The 19278-nt window shown below is 44.5% G+C and overlaps 1 protein-coding gene across 1 annotated transcript; it reads left to right on the top strand.

The window, feature by feature from the left end:
* The first annotated feature begins 433 nt into the window (after positions 1–433).
* On the top strand, positions 434–9829 carry LOC143161190 (quinone oxidoreductase-like). Its single transcript, XM_076339897.1, has 9 exons — positions 434–500; positions 2626–2750; positions 3088–3240; positions 4960–5123; positions 5947–5998; positions 8082–8231; positions 8649–8750; positions 8844–8939; positions 9201–9829. Exons 2-9 carry the CDS (start codon positions 2640–2642, stop codon positions 9360–9362), a joined length of 990 nt encoding a protein of 329 aa, XP_076196012.1. The 5' UTR covers positions 434–500; positions 2626–2639; the 3' UTR covers positions 9363–9829.
* The last annotated feature ends 9449 nt before the right edge of the window (positions 9830–19278 follow it).

Here is a 19278-nt window from a genome sequence, read left to right as displayed (position 1 = left end):
TCCGGGCCCGCTTTCCGCCGCGGGGGCAGGAGCGCTCCGGAGGTAGGCGGTGGGCGCGAGGGCTCCCCGGCGGTCTCCGGGACTCGGCTCTGCCTCGGGCAGCGGGGCGGGCCGCTGCAGGGCGGCGGGGCCGGCGGCGGTCCCGCGCTGCCCGTGCCGGCTGTTCCCGGCGCGCGGGGCTGGGCTCCGCAGGCCGAGGCGGACATGGCCGCGGCGCTCCGGGCCGGCCCTGCCAGCGGGAGCCCCGGGACCTCCGGTGGCGGCGGCGGCGGCTGCTGCTGCGAGGGCTGGCTGGGCGGGGCCTGGCCGCGAGGGGCGTGTCCGGGGGCGGAGCCTGCCGGCGAGGGGCGCGTCCTGACTGCAGGGGCGTGTCCGAGGCGGGGCCTGGTGACGAGGGGCGTGTCTGGGGCGGGGCCTCCCCGCCGGCGCTGCGGGGGCGAGGGCCGCGGCGGGCCCGGGCTGTTCCTGCGGTGCGGCCCCGTTTCCCTCCTGAGCAGCCGGTGAGCCTCCCAGGAGCCGGGTCAGGCCCCTCTCAGCCGGCTGTGCCCCCGCTTGCGACGGAGGACCAGGCTCCACTTCCCGACCGCCCCGGGGCCCGGGCTCCTGGCGGCTGCTCTGAGGCGGGGGAGACCCTGCGCAGCTCGGGGCCGCCGCGCCCGCGCGTCCCTCGCCTCCCCTCGCCTCCCCTCGCCTCCCCTCGCCTCCCCTCGCCTCCCCTCGCCTCCCCTCGCCTCCCCTCGCCTCCCCTCGCCTCCCCTCGCCTCCCGGGGCACGCGCGGAAGCCCGTCTTGGTGCCCTGCAGTTCAACCCCAGCTGGCCGTGGCCTTCCCGACCCCATCCCCGCCTGCTTGGGGGGCGCCTCCCGGGTCCCCTCTCGTTGCCTGCTCCGCTTTCTGCCTGAGGAGCTGCTCCTGCATCCGCCCGGGCCTGTTTGGTGGTGTGCTTCTCCGGAGGGACCACCGAGCTTGGGGAGGTTGATCTTTGACTCTCAGCCAGCTCTCTGGGCCCCCCCTCACCCCCGCGGGGCTCTCCGGAATCCCGTGGGATTCCCTGAAGGGGCAGAGCCAGCCCTCCTGACCGACAGGCTGTGGTCCTGCTGCTTGCCCTGCTCCCTCCTCCCGGGTCCTGAACTCCACCATCTGCTGGTCGCTGTAGCCAAGGCTGCCCCCAGCCTCCACGTCCCCCTCCAGTCCTTCCTTGCTTGTGAATACGAGGACACCTCCCCTCTCCTCTCCGCTCCTCGATCGCCTGTGCCAGGACGTTGTCACCGAGGCACTCGGGAAGCCTCCTGGATTGCTTGTGCCCACCCGTTGCCCCTTCCAGCGGATATCGGGGCTGCTTCCAGTTGTCTAGAGAAGGCCTCATCCTAACGATCAGTCATCATACTGCAGAATCATTTATTAAAACCTACAGGTCCAGTTTTTTTTCTGAGCAGAATAGAAGCCTTCTTTTAATTTGGTTTATTATCACTACGTATAAAAGTGACCTATGCTTCAGAAATTACTTCGCAGTGTAGATTTTTGTCGTGTCCCAAGGGAAATGTTAGTTGTGTATATCCTTGTGACTAATACTCTTACTGACTTGAACAGGCAACCAAAAATGTGAAGCCTTACAGACTGTATTAGCTAGGAGAAAAAAATAGTGATTAAGTCAGGTACTTTTAAAAGCTGTAATCATCTTTGGGAAAAAGCCTACCTCTGGCTACAGCCCTAAAGTTCTTTAGCTGGAGTTGGCCAAAAGCATGATCTCTTGGTGTCATTAAGGTTCCTGTATGCCTGTTTGCTGTCCTGTGATTATTTGCTGTGTACCCAGTAAAGCTCCTCTGTCTGAATCGATCAGATTTCTGAAAGAATTGTGTATAACTTTTCCAGTAGTAGGAGTAGCTTGCTTGCAGTGTTCTGTTAGAATACTTCACAAATGAATGCAGTTGGAATAGTTACAGCTTCACGTGTTGATAAATTGTCATTGCTTCCGTTAATGCATACAAGGCTCTGAGCTGCAGCCGCTGAGGGCTGTGGTTCATGGTCTCTGTCACCTACAGCTGCAGTGGTGAAATCCAGCTGGAATTAAGGATTGGAATCTTGAATATCTGCACTTCAGTTTTTCCTGGCTTGTTTTAATGTCCTATGGTATCTTCTGTTTTTGATAGCTGATGAGTAGTTTTTTGTTGCTTTTTTTTTGCATAGATGTTTAATAGTAAGCAGGAGCAGTGACTGGAATGTCACTTGGCTAGATTACGCAGTCAGCCAATGTACGACAGGCTATTTCACCAGGATGTAATAGTAAATTATCAATGTTTTTCCCCAAAGTTCTGTACATCTCTGCATATGTGATAGCAGTGCAGTGTTCATGGGAGCTGCTGTAGAAATACTTCTATGGATAAATTATTTGCATGTGATTCTCTTAATACCCATAAAGTCTGGCAAATGGTAGGATTAATTTTCTGCCTTTTGCAAGATTTGGGGGAAAAAACCCCAAAACAAACAAACAAACCCCAAATGTAAATCAGGAGTGAGGTTCTATTTATTCAGTTGCTTGACAGGCGGTTGTTTGATTTCTTTCTTTTGAAGATGCAAAATAAATTACGAAGGCAATACAATGTTACTGTTTCCCCCCTCCCCCCAGATATTCTGATCGCTATGGCAGCCACAAGAAGTGTGATGAGAGCTGTCAGAGTTTTTGAATTTGGTGGCCCTGAAGTGCTTAAACTCCAGTCAGATGTCTTAATTCCTGATCCAAAAGAAAATCAGGTATATATGAGTTCTGTGAACTGAAATAATGATACTGAATGATACAGGTACACTCAGAACCGAATGAAGAATACAAAACAAAACTTTTAATCTTGAACATGTAGTTTTTGATCAGTGTATTCATACTACCTGAGACATCACGTTTAACAAACGTGGGCTTTTTACTGTTATATGGGCTACATATTTTTAGGAAATCCTTTATATGGAATAGCTTCAGTTCAACACTGAATTTTTGCTGACTCTGTTTAAGAATTTGGTTAAAATGCCATGATACTGTGCTGTGAATTCAAGTTCTAAATCTTTTTAATTATTGCTTAAGAAGCATCTTTTCTTTTAGGTGTTAATTAAAGTCCATGCCTGTGGAGTAAATCCTGTCGAGACATATATTCGGTCTGGAAATCATGCTAGAAAACCAGCTGTACCCTATACTCCGGGCTCAGATGTGGCTGGTGTAATAGAAGGTGTTGGGGAACATGTGACTGCATTCAAGGTATTTATGCATTGGGTTTTAATTCATTATTGTTTATTGTATCCTCTTTGTGTGATTGCTATACTACTGTTCCTGGTTTTATTGCTTATAATCATGTAATCTGTTCGGGGGGGGGGGGGAGCGGAAATCACCTTCATTGACTGGTAAAAGCACGCAGCAAGATCATATTGGCAATCCAGTCTGTAGATAGAACTGTAGGGAAGTCTTTAATGCTGTTGACCTCCAAGAGTTAAAAGGTCTCAGAAGAGGCACTTCAGTTTGTCTGCTTAAAGCAATGATATCTGGTGTACAAAAGTTGTGGTTCAGAACTATTTTTATGGCATTGCAGAAATATTTGAAGTTGGATGCTTCCTGCTTGAGGTAATAATTTCAGGCAGAACTGAAAAATTTTCTGTAAATTTTTTTTGGGGGAAATGGAAATAGCCTTTATTTTAGTGACTTACAAAACCCCATAAATTACTTATTTGTTGTTAAAACTGTTCAAATAATACTTTATTATTCCAGTCTAGTAATTTTACTTAGATTTTCTCAGGGGGAAGGCCTTGGGACACGAGAAGGCAATTACCAGTTTCCTAAAAGATATCTATGAAATTTATCTAGTTTTTAAATCTGTTCTTCCTTTCAAGTCACTAGGCTGTTGGTCTCAGACAAACAGAAAAAATTGTAGTTAAAATGGTGTTGGCATTTCCTGACTTGGAATTTATGTAACTATTGTGGGAGAGATGAGAGATTTGGTTATCTAGAGAGAAGAATCACGTTTATTCGTAGTTTCTTATCAGTAGTTTGCTATATCTGCTGTGTGTGCTTTTTGTTTCTTATGGAAATTGTGATGCTCTTTGCTTGCATGAAAGAGAGAGATGATGAGATCAGTACGTGCCACAGACAGACATCCTGAAAATGCTGAGTAGCCAGGCTCATTCATTTGCATACTCATAATGCTTGAGAAACAGCTATGCTGATATGCAGCCCTCTGCACAGGAGTTAATACCCGACGTCTGCAAACCAAACTGACGCAGTCCACATGCTGTATATTTATTGAGATCAACATACAAATAGTAGAACAATCAGAGCTCGGTAACTGTGAATGTTAACGGATACTGCTGTCGTTCTCCGAGCGGGCTTGTACAAGGTTGGGTGCTGACCTGGACCACCGCAGCTGGCGCTGTGCTCCATCGGCAGGACTGAAGCGCCTAGGCGCACACGCATACAGCACACTGCCAGGTGGTGCATTTCCTGCATCACCTACTGAATTGCTGGTTTGAGTATTCCCTGTTGAAGAACAGCAGCAATATTTAGTTACCTTAGGGTATATTAAGAGTACATCTTTTTTCCACGTTTAAACAAAAATAATTGAGAAACGGTTCTTTTGTGTTTGTAAAAGCTTTTGAGGTTTTGCGTTTGGAATCTGTGGATGGAATTCTTTAGTGTTCAGGTTCATTCATGTTAATACTAATGAGACAGTAGGTTTGTGTGTTACACTGTAGAGTGGGGGTTATAATTATGACACTTAAATCTAAGTATATGACATTATATGGTTTGTGTTGCATTGATTGTATGTATTAGCATTTATAAAAATCTTCCCTGTGACAAGTATAACTGGTTATTTTTAATGTGAGCTGTTAGAAATAGCCTAAACTTCTGTGAACTGGTTCTTAATGTATATTAAGGAAAAAATAAGGGAGATGATTAATTTCTCTATTTTCTTTCCCTCCTTTCTAGAAAGGTGACAGAGTTTTTACCATTGGTACGATCTCTGGAGGATATGCAGATTATGCAGTTGCTGCAGCTAATAGAGTCTTTCCTTTGTCGGATAAATTGGACTTTAGGCAAGGAGCAGCGATTGGAATACCCTCCTTCACTGCTTATCGCGCTCTTTTCCAAAAGTAAGGTGCCCAATCTAAGTTTGTGCATTTTGCTTTTGAATATTTAAAACATTGAAGCCCGTATTTTCATTGTCCTGTAAAATGGGGAGAGATCAATGAGTGGGAAATGTTTAAAACACTTAAGTTAAATTTGTTATACTGATGGAATTGCCAGATAATTGTTACCTAGAAGCTAGAGACTGTATTTTCCTGTTAAGTATTTCTTCTTAAGAGAACAGACCTGGAAAGACTTCTTCGATAAGTATCACGTAATAAAACGTGTAACTCTCTTTCAGTACTCATTGGTATTTTAGCTAGGGAAGAAAACCAGGAATAGTTCTAATTTCTTAATTAAACGGACAATGTGCTGTAGCGCAGACCCACCTCTTTTCTTTGTGAGCGTGTCTGCCAGAGAGACTGTGTACAGTCCTGGCTGTTGCCATAGGACAGTATAACGAGTAAAAGCCAGACTTCCTTCCGTGTCAGCTGGGTGAGAGTTTAGGACTGGAAAGCTGGTTTAGCTTGATAGAACAAATGATTAGGACTAGCGTGGTTTATTTTAAGATCTGTAACAGGTGAAGATCTTGAACTGAGGTTCAGTACCAGACTGTTACTTGCTGCTAGTTGCATGTTGACATAATTGCATATTACTTAAATTCATATATGATATGGTTTATTTTGCCTCCTTGTTTTCCCAGAGAGGCTGATTATACCTGTTTAGCCATAACGTAGATTGGAAATAATACTGTGTGAAAGATGAGATTGGATGTCAGTATGTGCAATCTGATGCTTAATGATCATGTACTGCAATCATAATGCCAATATTTTCTGTTTTTCCATTCAGAGGGCGTGCCAAAGCAGGGGAAAGTGTGCTCGTGCATGGTGCGAGTGGGGGAGTAAGTATTTTGAGAAGGCAAGTTATAAGAAATGCTGCTTTCTGTCCTTGTACCTGCTTTTGTCTGTGGTATGATTTATGGTCACATTTGTATCAATTAATGGATTAACAAAATTAGGTTTTTATTTCAGACACTTTAGGATACTTTTTTCTTAGAGCAAACCCTGTTATTCCAAACAACTATGAAACTGCATGAGTGATTGTGTAAGGCCCCTGGTACAGAGGGTCACATAATAAACACACTGCTGCAGTCAGAAGTTGGTCTGGAAGCTTTATAACTGGTCTTCCTGAGATAAAACCAATAGCAGAAAGCTGTGGTTTTAAAATATATACAACTTGTTCTCAGTTCTCTGAGTAGTAATCACTGGTGCATAGCAACTATGCATTTCTGGGATCTTTTTACCTATTAGCTAAGCGCTAGCTGCACAAGGAGAGATGCTGCAATGTATAAATTCATGGCTGAATACTGCGTTAAACTGAACATACAGTTTTCTTTGGTTTTACACGACAAGCTAACTTTAGATCTCTTTCACACAACATTCTAGTTTAATTTATCCCCCATACTCTGCACTTTGTTGCTTAGCTTCTGCTGATGCACCAAGCAGCTGCTATAAACAGGCAAAGTTTCCTTAATTATTTGGTAGACAGCAAAAAGGTGATTATGACAGTCTCATATGAGGAGGAATTCAGGTCTCATTCTAAGATACTAGAATGACATTCAGCATCATAGCCTCTTTTTTCTTCTTAAACTAAATGTAGTGTTTCTATTCTTACTTATTTTGTGTTTCTTGAAAAGATATATTGCCTTTGGTTTGCAGAGGCATATAATGCAAATCTGTTGTTCTGTGGACTTGTAACCTTTGTTATAGGAATACTTGTAAAAGCAGTGAGATATGTATAGGTATGAAGCACATGCTGAAGAGAAAAGATGGTTTGTGCTGCATCTTTTCTTTCAAGTGATGCTGACTGCCATAATGATTCTTAAAAATGTGCCTCCTTTTGAATTTTTCTCTGAAAATCAGTCTGGCCATGATGTATTTTAATTAACGGTGTTTGTTTTTTCATTTAGTTGAAAACTGATGATCTGCTGGTGAGAAAACAAGGTCACATTTGGCAAACAGTTTGGGTAGACCCTGGCCAGACAGATGGTCATGGTAGATTTTTTCGAGAAGCCTGTCCATTTATTGTGTGTGTTATTCATACATACAAATTTAAATAGCAGAGCCACGGAATGGAGTTTTTATGGTCGTCTTTGTTTGTGTATTTATTTGTTTGTTTGTTTCCTTCCCCCCCAAAAAAATATAAAAACGTGTGTATCTTAACATATCCTGGAGGAGGTATCCATCTGTATGGTCGGTACAGCGGGCTGCCGAATCTGTAGCCTCAGGAAGCTGACCAGCTGGGACTGAATCCCAGGGAGGCATTCTACATGTCAGCTGTTCCCTCGTTTTGCTTTCGCATTCTGTTGCTGTGACGCAAAGCAAAACCAAGAGATGGCATTGGTATGCCTCAAGTGATCATTGGCTCCAACATCAGGTTTTTGTGAAGGCATCCCTCACCTCTAAACATCTTCTGGAGTGCAAACCTGGTATGAGACACGGAGAATTTGGTTGCTAAAGATACCATTTAATCTGTTTGTGAAAGGTGCAAAAGTAGTGTTAATAAAATTTGTGCTTGCAGATTTTCTTTGCAATATATAATGCTGGTATCAATAGCAGGTGGTTCTGTGAAGAGACGAATTTCCTTGGCTTTGTATCAAATATATATGGCCCAACTTTAACAGATAGACAATATTCTGCATGGATTTATATCAAATGCTGATAGCTATTAAAAAAACCACAAAACTTTACTATGCCTCTGTAAATATCTTTTCTTTTTTTAAAGACTGTTTGGCTATCTTTAAGATCCAAATTACTTATTATGGCAAAAAAAAAAATGTTACCAGGCCAGCTTTTTAAATGGGTAAGGTCCAAGTTGCTGGTAGAATATATAAAATTTAAAATGCTAAGAAAGAAAGAGAAAAAAGACTTTTTTTTTTTTTCTCCTTTTTCTCTTTTTTTCTTTTCCTTTTTTTTTCCCCTCAGGTGGGAATAGCAACATGTCAGATTGCCAGAGCTTGTGGTTTAAAGGTGTTGGGTACAGCGGGAACTGAGGAAGGCATGAACATGGTTCTGAGAAATGGCGCTCACCAAGCATTTAATCACAGAGAAGCGAATTACATTGATAAAATTAAGGTAAGCATGTATCAGGGCTAGGTGATGCAGTATGTATTTTTCTTACTAATAAAGTGTGAACAGTTGTTTGCAGAAGTTTTTTAAAGTAGGTTTATGTAGGAGCAATAGTGTACTGCCTTTTTCATTTCTACACAAGGAAAAACTTTTCCAGGCTGGAAAAGCTGAGCTCTTTCTTCACAGGCAATGGCATTTAGAAACTCTTGCATTCCAGCAAATTCCAATATGGTAGCATATCATAATTCAGCATATCAAAATATGCTAAAATTAAACTTATTAGCTGTCAGCCTTAGTACAAAGGCTGTATTTAAAATGTAAACAATAAACTGTAAAATGTATGTTATCTGTAGCATATGAAATAAACAGTGGTACCCAAGCACTAATTGGAGTGATTTAAATAACATATTGTGTTCTATATAGGAATACACAGGGATGGAAGGAGTTGATATAATAATAGAAATGCTCTCTAACATCAATCTTGCTACTGACTTGCAACTGTTGTCCTGTGCAGGAAGGGTGATGGTAAGTATTTTTTGCCACTGACTTTAGTTTGTGCATTTAGCAACGCAATTCAACAGTTATAACTTGAACTACCTTGTAACTCGTTTGTAACAGGTTGTGGGCTGTAGGGGTCCTGTTGAGATAAATCCAAGAGACACTATGAGTAAAGAATCTAGCATAATCGGAGTTAGTCTGTTTCTTGCAACTGAGGTAAGAAATATTTTTATTTTAAAGAATGTTTTGTTGGCTTATTCCAACACCTCTCTATTTCCAGTTAAAATCGTTTGTAGGGATGAAAGCATAACTTCGCTGTAAGTAACTTGTTTGTTCATTCCTTTATGTTTTGATTTAATCTCAGAACATCATAAATTATTTTTGGGTTGTGAAATTTGGTGTAACACTTAAATAAATAGTCAACACTTTTCTAAAATGTAGAGACCTTGTGGTAAATGCTGTCTTTATTACACGCAGGAGGAGAGGCACGAATGTGCAACAGCACTCCTTGATGGCATAGAAGCTGGCTGGCTGAAACCAATTGTAGGCTCTGAATATCCACTGGACAAAGTAGTTAAGGCTCATGAAGACATTATTCATAGCAGTGGTGCTCGAGGAAAGATGGTGCTCCTTCCATGAAGTCTTTTTCCATTTTTTTTGTAGCTGTTCTAACTGCACATTTGCTTACGTGATTCACTGAATGTATGTTATAAAACATACTTTTGATCAGGTTTGACAGTAACAGCATTACATTAATTAATTAACAATCTGTTTTCTTTTTGTAGTAAGCAGAGATGCATATACTTTAAAGTAATTCTTGTAGCTTTTTTGGCTGATGCGGAAATAATAAATTTGCTGGTGTGGCCTTGTGATGCAGGGGAAACGAATATCTAAGCTGGAATTTGATATCATGCTCTATGTGAAGTTATAGTGAGGCCACTGTAGGTAGAGCAAAATGAAGCCTGCTTTTTAAGCAGATACACAAATGTATGTAACTACCTATACGCATATAACTAGAACTCTGTAAATCCTTTAGCCACAAAATTTGTCTTGTTCGTCTTTTGTCACATAATTTACTTGGAATAAAAGCTTTTACTGCCAAAATAGTTCACTTTCCAGCTCAAAAGATGGCCAAAGAATCTCTCAAATACGAACTGTTTGGAAGCAGAGGCAGTTTCATTTTGCTGTGCCTGACTTAGTATCTGAGGTGAAAGTGTCCCGGTTAATCCAAAGGGGCCATAACTCTGAAGCTGCATGCTGATGTTTGCTACTTCGTAAGTGATCATATTGGCAGAAGCAGCTGATTCCTTGATGGTAAATGGCTGGGTAGCGAAGATTTCAATTCTTCCTGTGACTTTTATTAAATTTAAAGTCACCTGAATCCCTGGATACAATGAGGAGAAAAGAGAGGCTGCACTGCTTTCATGGGTACTGAGAATTCATGTTATTTCGTAAGTGAATGTGTATACATTGTTGACTTGTTCCAAATACAGTCCAATTAAGGCAGGACAGTTTCTTTGATATGTTGGCAGTTTTTACACTCAAAATACTGTTTGGTATTACAGGCACATCCTTCTAATGATATAATTCTCTAATGAGCAGTGAATTCATCACTTGCAGAAGAGTTTCTCAACTTCAAGGATGAGCTTTTCTGTTCCTTTGAGGAATAGAGAGTCCTTACTAAACAGAAACTTTTTAGCAGTATTTTTGTCTGTGAAGGTTCCTTGCTTTGTAACATTCGGTCTGGATTCGTTTGGTGTCATACTATCATAAATCAGCACACGTTCTCTGAACCCACGTACAGTTTCCTCAGTAACTGTACATGTTAGTTTCCATGTACAGTAACTTCATCACACTACCATTTTCCAAGTTGTGATTTTTTTCTGAACAGGCATTCATTTCTGCTGACATTTTGCTTAATCTAAACTAAGGAAATAATGGGCAAAATCTTTTGAAATGCCTGGATTTCTCCTCTATGTTTATGATCCCTTGTTAAAATATTAAGGTAAGAGAGGGGCCCACAATCTGTCTCTTTACCAGCCTCTCGATCAGATCTTCACATTTTGTTTTAGTGCTTAATCGACCACGATTGTTCTGTGTGTGGTTGGGAGAAATCAAATCCTGACGCACTACTTGTCTCTAGAGCTTGAAATGGATTAGTTATTTTACCTGTGTGTCCTGTAGGAACAATTGGCTCCTTTCAGAAAATTGGACACTATTCGTGTTGAACTCTTGCTGACATTTGAGTGTCTTCATTGTACTTGGCAGACATACTTAAACCAAAACAAAAACCTATGCCTGATCTCTGTTTTTGCACAGTGGTGTTTGGTTTGGTTTTTTTTTATTAGAGTAGTTGGAATTGAAATATTTTCCAAGCTTGTAGACATGTTAGCGTATGTGCTCTTGCCAATGTGACGCCCATCTACAAGAAGGGCCGGAAGGAGGATCCGGGGAACTACAGGCCTGTCAGCCTGACCTCGGTGCCGGGGAAGATTATGGAGCGGTTCATCTTGAGGGCGCTCACAAGGCATGAGCGGGACAACCAGGGGATCAGGCCCAGCCAGCACGGATTCATGAGAGGCAGGTCCTGCTTGACCAACCTGATCTCCTTCTATGACCAGGTGACCCGCCTGGTGGATGAGGGAAAGGCTGTGGATGTGGTCTACCTGGACTTCAGCAAGGCCTTTGACACTGTCTCCCACAGCATTCTCCTAGAGAAGCTGGCGGCTCACGGCTTAGACAGGTGGACTCTGCGCTGGGTCAAAAACTGGCTGGACGGCCAGGCCCAGAGAGTTGTGGTGAATGGAGTTACATCCAGTTGGCGGCCGGTCGCGAGTGGTGTTCTCAGGGCTCAGTTTTGGGGCCGGTCTTGTTTAATATCTTTATCGATGATCTGGATGAGGGGATTGAGTGCACCCTCAGTAAGTTTGCAGATGACACCAAGTTGGGCGGGAGTGTTGATCTGCTCGAGGGTAGGAAGGCTCTGCAGAGGGACCTGGACAGGCTGGATCGATGGGCCGAGGCCAACCGTATGAGATTCAACAAGGCCAAGTGCCGGGTCCTGCACTTTGGCCACAACAACCCCATGCAGCGCTACAGGCTTGGGGAAGAGTGGCTGGAAAGCTGCCTGTCGGAAAAGGACCTGGGGGTGTTGGCTGACAGCCGGCTGAACATGAGCCGGCAGTGTGCCCAGGTGGCCAAGAAGGCCAATGGCATCCTGGCCTGTATCAGAACTAGTGTGGCCAGCAGGAGTAGGGAAGTGATCGTGCCCCTGTACTCGGCACTGGTGAGGCCGCACCTCGAATACTGTGTTCAGTTTTGGGCCCCTCACTACAAGAAGGACATTGAGGTGTTAGAGTGTGTCCAGAGAAGGGCAACGAGGCTGGTGAAGGGTCTGGAGAACAAGTCTTATGAGGAGCCGCTGAGGGAACTGGGGTTGTTTAGCCTGGAGAAAAGGAGGCTGAGGGGAGACCTCATCGCTCTCTACAACTACCTGAAAGGAGGTTGTATCGAGGTGGGTGTCGGTCTCTTCTCCCAAGTAACAAGCGATAGGACGAGAGGAAATGGCCTCAAGTTGCGCCAGGGGAGGTTTAGATTGGACGTGAGGAAAAATTTCTTTACTGAAAGAGTGGTGAAACATTGGAACAGGCTGCCCAGGGAAGTGGTTGAGTCTCCATCCCTGGAGGTATTTAAAAGACAAGTAGATGAGGCGCTTAGGGACATGGTTTAGTGGGCATGGTGGTGTTGGGTTGACGGTTGGACTCGATGATCTTAGAGGTCTCTTCCAACCTTAAGGATTCTATGATTCTATATAAATACTAGGTATACTAAAAAAAGTGGTAGAAAATTGTTGACTTATTTACACAGAAAACGTTGCAGGTGATAGCATCTGTCACCTGTAAGATCCTCCTTCTTGCCAAATGACTTCTCCTTGGAGGAGACCAGGCATAGTTGGATCATTAGAACTGATGCAGTGCCAGCTTGTTTGAAACCTGTCTCAGAAAATACCCAGTGTTTCTGCTTGATTTTTCTCTTGCGCATAGCTATGCAAAGAGATGCAAAATACTTGCTTGGAAATGAGATAATACAGCTTTACTTCCTCCTGTTCTCCAAGTGCAGTCTCAATAGATCCAGAAGTGGGTCCTGGGCTTCATGTGGTCTTCTCCAACAGCCACGTCACTTGTGCTATCACTGCTAAATGGATGAAAATATTTTGGCACCTTGTTAACGGAAAGTGGATGATTTATGGTAAGCGAATGGAAATCCAGAGAGAATTTTCTTTAGAGCTCTAGCAAAAAGACTTATTTTTGTGTCATTGTAGTTGATTTGGATAACAATAGTTGAAGTATCATGGAATTGTAGAATGGTTTGGATTGGAAGGGACCTGTAAAGATCATCTAGTCCAACCCCCCTGCCACGGGCAGGGGCATCTTTCACTAGATCAGATTGCTCTAAGCCACATCCAACCTGACCTTGAACACTTGCAATGATGGGGCATCCACAACTTCTCTGGATAACCTCTTCCAGTGTCTCACCACCCTCATCGTAAAAAATTTCTGCCTTAGGTCCAACCTAAACCTACCCTCTTTCAGTTTAAAACCATTTCCCCTTGTCCTGTTAATACAGGCCTCAGTGAAAAGTCTTTCTCCACCTTTCTTGGAAGTCCCCTTTATATATGGAAAGACTGTAATAAGGTCTTCCCGGAGCCTTCTCTTCTCCAGGCTGAACAACCCCAACTCTCTCAGCCTTTCTTCATAGGAGAGGTGATTGTTGAGTACATCAGCCTTCTCCGTGTTGGTTGCCACCAGCTCTCCTGTCTTATTTACTGGAGGTGGTACAGTTTCTTTAATCGTCCTTTTCTGGCCAATGTATCTGTAAAGGCTCTTACTATTTTTTGCATCCCTTGCCAAATTCAGCTCCAACTGTGCCTTAGCTTTCCTAATCCCATCCCTACACATCTGGGCAGCGTCCTTGTATTCTTCCCAGGATACCCATGGAAGCACGTGTGCTCATGCTACTTCAAATCTAGCTAGCATAGTTAATGAGACTATTGGGAACTGTTCCTTGCCCAGCTGCATGTTGTTATTTTCTAATTTGAGAGAATGTGAGATAAATAAGAAGCATTGAGTTTTTCTAAATAACTGAGTATAGATACTAATCTTTTTCATATTCTACATTTTAAAATTAATTCTAATGCTCACACTCACTTTTGGGTTAGCAATCAATGATAGGAAAGACCGGTGTCAGATGAAAGACAGGTGGCATCTGTCCTTCAGTTACACCTAGATTAATGTTTTTATTAAAGGCACTAGTGAGGTCTCATCGGGTAGTATTTTCATCATTTCTCTAAGCTGGGAACGGAGGCTCAGGTCTGAGACAGGTGACATCCTGGAGACAAATATTGTTGTGCAAATTGTAGTGCGTTGGGGAGGAAATCAGTACGGTTTTCAAGAAGATGAACTTGTGAGCAATAACCAGGCACGTATCACAAAAAAGGAAAGATGATCTTTACAGTGAGGCTTTTGAAACTAATTCAATTAATACTGATGATAAAAGAGCAAGGTCTTAGTGTCAAATAAGGAAGGAATGTTTTTCTAATGCAAGGTTAAGTAACGTAAGGAAGACTTTGTCCAGCACCAAGTTGGTCCCTGTGGACGTGCATCTCCTGTGTTTTAAATTAACTTCTTAGTAGATAGGAGACCACTCTAAGTTCAAGATTCATGTTTGCAAAGTCAGGCTTTTTCAGGTATGGAAAGATCTCTTTTAATGCCATGTTAATTTTGTTTGGGACTGCTACTCAAGTGATAATTTTAACTTACAAGTGAGTAATTTTTTTAACACACCATAAGTAGATACACATCTCTGTATACAAAGATATACATACTTTTCCCAACAATATTAATTCAGCAGGATTTAAGCAAGTACTGTTTCTTCTGTGCAAATGTGAATGTGAGGTTGTTTTGCTATTATACCGAGTCATTTAGTTGTTTCTTGTTCTCATAAACCTGAAAACCATTGCATCAAACGGATTGTTTTGCCAGGGAAGAAGACCGAGTGTTTCTGGAGTTAATGATTTCAAACTAACATTTCAATAAGTGCTTTTGAAAATAGTTGCTAGGGAAGAGAAAGGATTAGGCAGACTCAGCTGTAGTAACGCATTAACTTGGTACCCTGCTTCCTAGACCCCCCAGTTGCAGTAGGATACTTCATACCTCGAGGCTGTGCAGATGCCCCAATGGGTAGAAGCTGGTTTCCTTGTATGTTGCACTTTCCATAGGGGTAGGGAGCTGCATTTCTGCTTAGTCCGAATTTGAAGGTTTAAGAATGATTAACCTAGTGTAAGTAAGTGATGTGGGTAGGTAGTTTTTTAGCTGATTATTCAGGTAAAAGATGCCAATTATTCCTATTCATTCAGGCAGAATGCAGTCTGAGGCAGTGATGGCACATAGGGAATCTGCGATTCCACTTGACAACGCTGTTAGAAAAAGTAAAACATCTCTTAAAGTACTAAATAGCAGGTTAAGAGTAACAGTTGACGATGGATATGATTATGGAGATGATGTGCATATTAAAAATACATGCTTTCTTTATGCATTGTATGTTTTAAAATATTTAATTCTTTTTAATTTGGCCTTTGGTCAGAGGGTATTATATGAATGAGAGGCTCATGATTTACAGTGACTCCTTTCTTACTTAGTGCTGCCTCTGCATTGTAGCTAATGCTTAGAGATGAAATTCAGAGCAGAGTTTTCTTGTCTGTGTACGCATCGCTGCTGTTAACAAGGGTAGTGTTTGTTACGGGGTTTCTCACCAGAAGGTGTCAGAGTAGTTCTTCTATTTTTATTACATTGCAGGCTTCTCTCTACAAAGGTAACCTAGCAGCATAAGACAGCATAACTCAGACTGCTTTGTGAAGAAATGTAATATAACATTTAATTCTTTTGTCCATTTTTGATGTATCATACAAATGGAAGGAGTTGGTTTAATTTTGGAAAAAGTAGTGTGAACAAAAATAATGACATAGCACTGAACACAAAGTGCAGGAAGGAGTGAGGGAGCTGTACTGGGTGCTTTCGGGCTGCGGGCAGAAGATACGTATTTGAGAGACCTGGGTTGTATTGCTGGTATTGTTGCAGAAATAAGGTTGGGCTCTAGCTGGTGGGTGTAGTTGTAGCAGTGTAAGATCTCGTCACCGCTGTCATGCCGAAGGTGGGGGGGCATCGGTTTGCCCATGACTCGGGTTACAGTAGTCCAAGCCTTGCCTATTAGTGCAAACCCACCTTCACTGTGATCTGCAAGGGGGAATGGTTGAGATGTCCATGGGTGTTCCAGGCTGTGTTCTCTATTAGAGAGACACTAATGTCCGGTGGAGGGAAAATCATCTTGGCTAGGTAACTTTTTCAGCTTGCTGCAGCAGCTGAATTTCTTAGAGCAGTCACATTTCTGGCTAATCTTTCAGGTGTATCTGATCTGCGCAAGCCACCCATCCAGAGAATCTGTCAACCTAGAGAGTCCTTGGTTCAGCTCTCCTTTTAGGTTAGGACATGCCATCCCCTTGGCAGAGCGGAGAAGGATGGAGGAAGAGGATGAGGACCATAGGCAATTGAATTAGGCAGAGTAATTCTGTCAGGTTGTTTATTTTTGAGTAACTTGTCCTGATTAAATCAGATGGTGTTTCTGAAGCAGTGGTTCCCACTGGTAGCCTGCTTGGTGCTGCCGTGGGTGGTGGGAAAGGTTGCACAGGCTCTCACTTTTGTGCTGGCCTTTGCATACGCAGGCAAGGTTTGGGGTTCAAAGTGTGCAGTTGTGTACACATGCCACGGTCTGGAAACTGCTGCTATACATGTTTCTGAAACAGAAAAGAGTGGAATTGTTCTGAAAAGCAGCTGCTATTTGTTAATCTCATTGTGCCCAAAATAAATGTTGCCTGCATCTTCTAGTCATTAAAAGTATCCCCTCTCCATTGTAATCATGTGGTCCCGTGTGTGTATTCCTGACTTCTTCGTGTACCACAGCCTGCTACAATAAATTAACGAGACTTTAATTACAGGGTTCGGAAGATAAAAAAATCAAGAGGATATTGATGTTCTTGATAGTTGCTTCCTTTACAAGAGACAATTCAATATTAAGTGCGGGTAGATCATGCCACAGAAGACCTGAGGACAGTGGAAGTCCTTTAACATTTTGGAGCAAGGGCCTCAGAGAGGGAAGGCTGTCCCTACTCTTAGTCACCTTGAGGATCTACACTCAGTTCGGTTGTACTGTGGCTCCTGAAAGCATTACCTGTGTATTTGTGCTTCAGCTTGAACTCACAAGAGGTGAAGGAAGAAGGGAAAAATAGGAGCATGGAAGGGTGATTCCATCTCCTTTATCTGACTAAATCTAGAGATCACTGAAATGCATACTATGGAGCTTTCCTGTCATTTGTACTGAAAGAATGGAGATCAGGCTGGGTATTTGAAACGATTGTCCATCCTATCACCTCGTGCTATATTTTTAAGTTCATAGGTCTGTGTTGTATCAAAATGCCTTCTCCATCTTTTCCTTCCCCTTCCCCTTCCCCTTCCCCTTCCCCTTCCCTGAAAGCTTGCAGTTACTGCAGGGCAAAAAGCATCTTGCAGCCTCTTCTGCCCGTTCAGAGCTCAGGCGGTGCCAGCCCGCGGGCTGCAGCTGTGTGGCGGCAGGGCTGGAACAGGGCCCGGCGCTGCGGAGCTGTGGCGAGGGTGTTTCCCCCCCCCGCCATTTTCGCGTGGCCAAGCGGGGTCTGCGTGCCTCAGTTCCACGCGGGGGCTGACGGCAGGTGCCGTTGGTCGCTGAAGGAACCCCGCCCGCCTCTACCGCCTCACCGCCGTGTCCTAGCGACGCCCGGGGACGCGGTCGGGCAGCGCCGGGGACGCGAGCGGCGCCAGGCCCCTCGCGGCCGCCCGTCGTCGCCGCCGCCCGGCCCGCCGGCGCCATGAGCAGCCCGCAGCCGGGGTGAGTGGGGAGGCGGGCGCGGGGCCGGCGGCCGGCGGGTGCCCGCGGGGTTCGGCGGCGCGGGGCTCTCGGGGCCGGTCCGGGCCCGTCCCTTCCCCGCGGCGTTGCCCCGCGTCCCTCGCTGTCCAGCCGCCCCCGAGCAGGGCGGCGCGCCTTCCTCCGGGGTGACCGGCGCCGGGCCCAGCGAGCCGCCGCCCCCCGAGCTGTCCCGGCAGGGACAGCCGTCTGCCGTCTGCTGAGACGTCCGTCTGACAGACGGCCGTCTGCTGAGACGGGGGGCGGCGGCAGGTGGGGCACCGGCGCCGCTGTGCAAACGGGCTCACCCCTCGGCTGCTCGGGAGTTACCGCACTCGCGAGCAGCCCCACAGCCTACCTGGGGTAACGTGAGCTGGGCGGCTGCTCTTTTTTAATGATTATTTGCCTTTTTAATTCTGTAAGAATAATGACATCGAATTAAGTGCCTCAAACGACTTGAAAGACCTAAAGATGTTTTCTTGCACTCCAACGTGGGCAAAACGGAGGTTTTGGATGTTACGTTTGTGTGGAGTCAGGCTGCTCTGACCTTTGCAACTTGTGCACCTGGGAGGTACCTGTCAGCCTGTGCAGAGGTGGGCGCTTTTTAACCCAGGTCCTCTCTGGATCTCAGAGTCCTCCGCCACGTTAATTACCTTATTCTGTGAACGGCTAGATGGAGTCGCAGGGAACGGGGCCACTGACTTCAGGCATTTCCCTTTGTCGTCCTCCGACTTCAGATCTGCAGGCTGTGAGTTTCAGAGTATCCAAACTTCCCCGAGATGATGTGAATTACAAATACTAAGGAACCGAGGACCTCTGCAGATCTCCATCTCCATGATTTGACACATCCTGCTTTAGTGGGCGATGCTCTGAGTAAAGAAATAATGACATAACTTGCTCATGGTCATAGAACCAATCAGTAGCCGAACAGGAGTCTTTTGCCTCCCATTTCCGTATCTAGTGGTGTTCAAGGCTGGAACCTGTAGCATGATTTGATTATTTAAAAACCTTTGAAAAAGTGTTGTGCGTGACAATATCTTTCATGAAGAAATACATAGAACTCCCAACAAAATACTTAAAACCTTATTCTTGGAAGATTGTTTCACTCTAGTTACCACGTAAGGCACTTTTGGATGGCGTTTGTTAATTCAGTTTTTGGGAAACAGTTATGCCGTGGCTGATTGCATTCACTTGACAGATATTTCAAGGAATACCTCCAATCTGACATGGAAAACAGTGAAAATTACAGAGCTGTGACTTAGGAAGAGCTTGCTGAAGTGGATAGGGAGAGACCAACACATGCGGGGTTTGCCCCTGCTCCTCACAGACTGGATGTAGCCCATTTCCCTTCTGGAAACCACCAAACAGTGCTAGCCTAGTACAGCAGCCAAATGAGTCATAGGATCACAAAATAATTCACTCTGGAAGAGACTGTGGGAGGTCTCTAGTCCAGTCTCCTGCTCACAGGGTCAGCTATGAGATTAGACCAGGTTACTTTATCCAGACTGATCCCGAAAACTTGCGAGGGTGGGAACAGCACACCCCGCTGGGCACCTCCTCCACT

The sequence above is a fragment of the Aptenodytes patagonicus genome, chromosome 5 (genome assembly GCF_965638725.1).
Source record: "Aptenodytes patagonicus chromosome 5, bAptPat1.pri.cur, whole genome shotgun sequence".
Lineage (NCBI taxonomy): Eukaryota > Metazoa > Chordata > Aves > Sphenisciformes > Spheniscidae > Aptenodytes > Aptenodytes patagonicus.
Note: the sequence above shows the minus strand (reverse complement) of the source record. Positions and strands in the feature narration are given on the sequence as shown.